The sequence below is a fragment of the Mytilus edulis genome, chromosome 1 (genome assembly GCF_963676685.1).
Source record: "Mytilus edulis chromosome 1, xbMytEdul2.2, whole genome shotgun sequence".
Taxonomy (NCBI): Eukaryota; Metazoa; Mollusca; class Bivalvia; order Mytilida; family Mytilidae; genus Mytilus; species Mytilus edulis.
The window spans coordinates 11,050,099-11,055,260 of NC_092344.1; the positions used below are offsets into that span (position 1 = coordinate 11,050,099).

The following is a 5,162-nucleotide window of genomic DNA, read 5'->3' on the forward strand; positions in this document are numbered from 1 at the left end:
CTGGGAAAGTGGCAATAAGAGATATGTGAAAAATGACATTTTGTGTAAATAATGGACTTATGAAAGAAGAGACTTTTTATTAGCTCAGATGAAAACACCAATCAGTGACAGTGCAGCAGTTACATATCGGGAGAAATGTAAGTCACCCATTATAAGACTGTTAAACTGAGCCGGCGCACATCTGGAGGTTGCTGTGGAATAGCGCCGAAACAGCCGAGGAAGGAGGACTCCATTTGAATGATAATTGAACTGGATCAGAATTATAACGATGTTCAAAAGGTAATGTAAATGGTACAGAAGGCCCGAATAGCATGATTTATTTCAAGGACAGATACGAGGTCAATATGTATAAGTGTAAGTTACTATAATTTTTATACTTCACTATATTAAATGACATATTCATGACCCTGTATGTATATAGTATTAGTTAATGTTGAATCTGGTAAAACAAACTTAAATTGATGTTCTGCCACTGCGGCACTTTTCACTATAATCATTATATTCATGTCTCTGTTTACATTCGGTTACCATCGACGTCAAAGGAATAGCACCTAACTGCAGTGCTGTTGCATCATGTTTACCAACTTCTCTAGAGGAACAATTAAATCTTCCAAACGTCTTACAGATGATACTGGATTTTTTAATGTAATGTATTAAACGAGTCAGCGTGTTTCCTCTGAACAAAAGATACACCCATGGGTCAAGAACTTGATTCCAGCTGGCAAGAATAAGTGATAAAATGTCAGCTTTTTCATTTCTTGGAAAACTATGGCTTTGGTTGATGATTATCCTGATCTGAAATAAAAACAGATTTTTGCTATTCATTTATTTGTTATTTCATGTTGGTTGTAGGGACTTCATCATCGAACCTGCAGAACCGTTAAACACCATTGTATCATGTTCAAATAATTCCTGTTGTTTTCAATATGATATAGTTCTACACAAGGGATGATACATTTGGAGACTATGAGACTTTTCGTCACTTTTTGTCTGGCGTTGTTTAAGGTTCGTTTCAAAGTTATAGAAGAATATGTCTCTGTTGACAGCTATTTGAAATTAAGTGTTGTTTGCTCTGACGTGCTCGTGTCATTTCATTTTAGACCCCCTTTGATAAGGTTGTTACAGTTTTCGTGACCCTTCCTACTTCAAATTTAAGTAGGGAGTAACCGATGTGTTTTAAACAAAATATAAATTTTCTTTTCACCTTTGCTACCGATGACAAAATGTATATCCTGTTTCTAAAAATCATATACCGTGATTCTTCACTTGTAAGTGCCCCATCTTCAACCAGGACATATGAACTTAATAGCTTCCTGCACTTCCTTGCATGGTGATATACTAATTATAATATCTTAAAAATACAATTCTAGGAAGCTTGTACTTGAGTATAGTAAGGTTCGCCAAACAAAAATGTCAACTATTTTGTCCAAAAAAAAATGTTGAAGTAAACTATTGGTGGCCTTCGGCTGTTGTCTGCTCTATGGTCGGGTTGTTGTCGATTTGACACATTCCCCATTTCCTTTCTCAATTTGTATATTATTTCTTGTGATAATGATGTTAATTAAATACTAAAATACTGAACCAATATGACACTTTAAAATCATCGGTTAAACCCCAAATGAGACAAAAAACAAACAACAAATCCACCAAAGTAGTTTTCTACAACTCACTTATATATCTAGCAAACTTTTACCCATCCGATCACCTGAATTGACTTTTATTTTCTTGTGGTAAGATCTGATCATGGTGTGTATGTTTTGGCTATATAATGGCTTTTACAATTATTTGCTGCGAAACTGCAATAATTTCAATTCATAGATCCCGTTCCGCAAATTATCAAATATCACATTGACCATAGGATTTACGGTTCCGCAGATTATCTTTTGTCAACCGTGCAAAGGCTGTATAGCCAGTAAGGTCGTTAAAAAATTTCCACCATCAAACTTTACCCCTGACATGTATCATGAATACAACATTACTTACCATAAATGGTGCCCAGCAGACAGTAAACACAATAACTATCATGATGAGAAATATTGCAATAGAAATGTCTTTCTTTGATCTTGCTCTCCTGTTTGTTCTGTTTGATATACTTTCTCGTCTGACATGACTCTTACTCTCGGAAATAAGCCTTGCAATCACACGCAGGTTTAGCACTATCGTTAAACAAATACTCCCTAACCCTAGGAAGGAATAAATGAATCCAGATATTTTATCTTCTGTTTTGTCGCCAAAGTAATTGAAAAAGCACCATGAATATGGATAGTGTGCTACATTTTCACCCAAACCGATTAAGGGCAGAATAGCAATTAATAAAGAAAAAACCCATACTCCAATTATCAAACTGTTCGCAAAAGTTCGTGTACCAATCGCATAATATGTCAATGGAAGAAGAATAGCTAAAGCCCTATCCACAGCCATCGCACTGACCAAAAGCACGGTCGCTAATCCTGCAAAGATCATCATGACTGCCATGTAATGACATAGCAATACATTTTCTGACAAGTTAACTTTTCTTGCAAAAACTGCAAAAACGACTGGTGACGTTGTTATAATCCCGAACAGATCGGTCAAAGCTAATGCTATTACAAATCTAGAAAATATGCCCCATTTGTGCTTTTTCTTGAAACGGACAAGAACTATAATTGCCAGAATGTTGCCAAGTACTCCAAGTGTGAATGATACCACGGATGTAATCGGAACCGTTGCTTTTTGGTTTGTAGTAGTGTTCACAGTAGGCCAGGTTATATTATCTGCTTTTGTTAGTCCGTCCATATTATTCGAAAAGGAATGAAAGTCAGAAAAAATTGCGGTAGTCAAGTTATTTTTTGTTATTTCCATAACTCTGACGTTCGTCCTAAAACACTGAATGTCTTCAATTCCTCTTCCCTTTCGGTAACTAGCCACTATTTTATACATGTGCATGTCATTAAACTTCCCTTTATAAACTCACGTGACTTTATTTTCCCTGGGTTTTTTTTAAGTATGCATACTTAGTTATTAATTTCTGTGTCATTTGGTCTCTTGTTGATTGTTGTCTCATTAATAATTTATTTTTTATGATGATATATTTATGACGAATAAATATTTTAAAACTAATTGGCAATAATACCACATCTTCTTTTTTATATATTCAATAAATTGTTGAATTCATGCAATTATATTTCTCTTCTAGTTTTGTTGGTTCTGTATCTTCACTGTCAGGGGACTTATAAATACGCTGTCGTTCACACTCATACCCGCTCTTTTCCATCCTGCCAAATTCATTCGACGGTATTTACGAAGTTGCATCAAAAGAAAATAACAAATATCTTTTAGAAATGATCCTACGCAAGTTTTCATATTTAAAAAAGAATGAACTACAATTCATCCAGGGGAGAAAAATAATCAGTGAGTAGCCTTATTTTTGCTGGCGAATCAGTGATATGTCCAGAATCCCAGAGCGGTTTACATCTTACATTAAATAGATTACAAAAATATTGCAACGAAAATCAGATTTCCTGTGAATACTAATATAATATCAAAGTATTTTTTTCATGGAACAATAAATGACATCCAATGATTGTTAATGAGACAACACTTCACAGAGACCATAGAAGGTCAGCAAAAAATCATTACTTAAATGAGTCTGGTTTTAAAAGAATAATAAAGGGGGATTGGAAAAAAGTTACAGGTGTATGTTAATCAATTACGCTATTTGTTTGGATTTTCAGCTTTCTGGAAATATTGAGATATCTGGAAATTTCATTTCGGATTTTCACTGAAATAAATACATGTATGTAAGTGATCGATGATTAAGGGAACATCAATTTCTACAACTAAAATACATGCATGTAAGTTTTCAATTAATCAGGGAAAATCAATTTTTCGAACTGAAATACATATAGATATACGAAGATGTGGTATGAGTGCCAACGAGACGTCTCAACTCTTCTTCCAAGTCACAATTTGTAAAAGTAAACCATTGTAGGTCAAAGTACCGTGTCTTCAACACGGGGCCTTGACTCACATCGAACAGCAAGCTAAAGGACCCCAACATGACTAGTGCAAAATCATTCAAACGGGAAAAACAACGGTCTAATATACATAAAAAAAATAGAAACGCGAAACACTTATGAACCCTATCAATTAACCCTTACCTGAAACAATAGTGTAGTAACATCACAACATAGAAAGACACACTATAATCCCAATAAAATACATGCATGAAAGTGATCGGTAAATCTGAAAAAGTCAATTTTTCCAACTAAAATACATGCATGTTAGTGAATCTAGGAACGTCGATGTCATCAATGAATGGCTCTCATCTGAAGACCATGTCGAAGTTTTACCAATGTTGGTCTATAACAGCTACAGAGATAACCCCAAGTTTTTGGTGGGGTTCGTGTTGCTTAGTCTTTAGTTTTCTATGTTGTGTTTTCTGTACTATTATTTGTCTGTTTGTCTTTTTATTTTCAGCCATGGTGTTGTCAGTTTATTTTCTATCTATGAGTTTGACTCTCCCTCTGGTATCTTTCGTCCATCTTTTGCAACCGGGATTTTTTTTCAAACTACTTAAATGTACTGTATTTTTTCTCTCAGTATTTTAAAAAGTATAAAAGGATGGATAATGTATGGTTTAACTTTTTACTTTTTAGTTTTATCAAACAACTATGGCGTGTTTATCAAAAGGTCATGTCTGTTCGGTAAAAATAACTTGAAAAGAAAAGTAAATATTTGATATATTATTTTAAGTAGGACTTTGTTTTTAAGTAGACTTTTTGGGAATTTGTTTTAGCTTTTTCTGTTAAAATCAATACCGGTGAAGTAAGTAACATACACTAATTTAAACATATTTTATTTGTTGTTACATATAACAAAAAGGACCAAACACAAATGATCACAACTTAGATAGTCCCCTCCTACGTGTAATAAGTAACTAGTATAATATATATCCATATAAAAATATGCAACAACAACATAAGATAATTATAGATTTAAACAATAGTTATATATATAAAAAAAAAGGCGAAAGTTCACAATTTCCCAAAAAGATAGCCAACAGTCCTATGGATAGTCAGCGGCGTTTTACGTTTCCGAAAATTGGCATTACTTTTCAGGGGAAAAAAGATGACGTTTCCAAGAAAATACTAACGATTCCTGAAAAAAAATATTGCTTTTTC

General features: G+C 33.8%; 1 protein-coding gene across 1 annotated transcript; it reads right to left on the minus strand.

Moving 5' to 3' along the window:
- Window positions 1-302: 302 nt before the first annotated feature.
- On the minus strand, window positions 303-2,980 carry LOC139523846 (thromboxane A2 receptor-like). Its single transcript, XM_071318187.1, has 2 exons — window positions 1,984-2,980; window positions 303-795 (listed from the first exon to the last, which is right to left on the minus strand). Exons 1-2 carry the CDS (start codon window positions 2,923-2,925, stop codon window positions 454-456), a joined length of 1,284 nt encoding a protein of 427 aa, XP_071174288.1. The 5' UTR covers window positions 2,926-2,980; the 3' UTR covers window positions 303-453.
- Window positions 2,981-5,162: the final 2,182 nt, after the last annotated feature.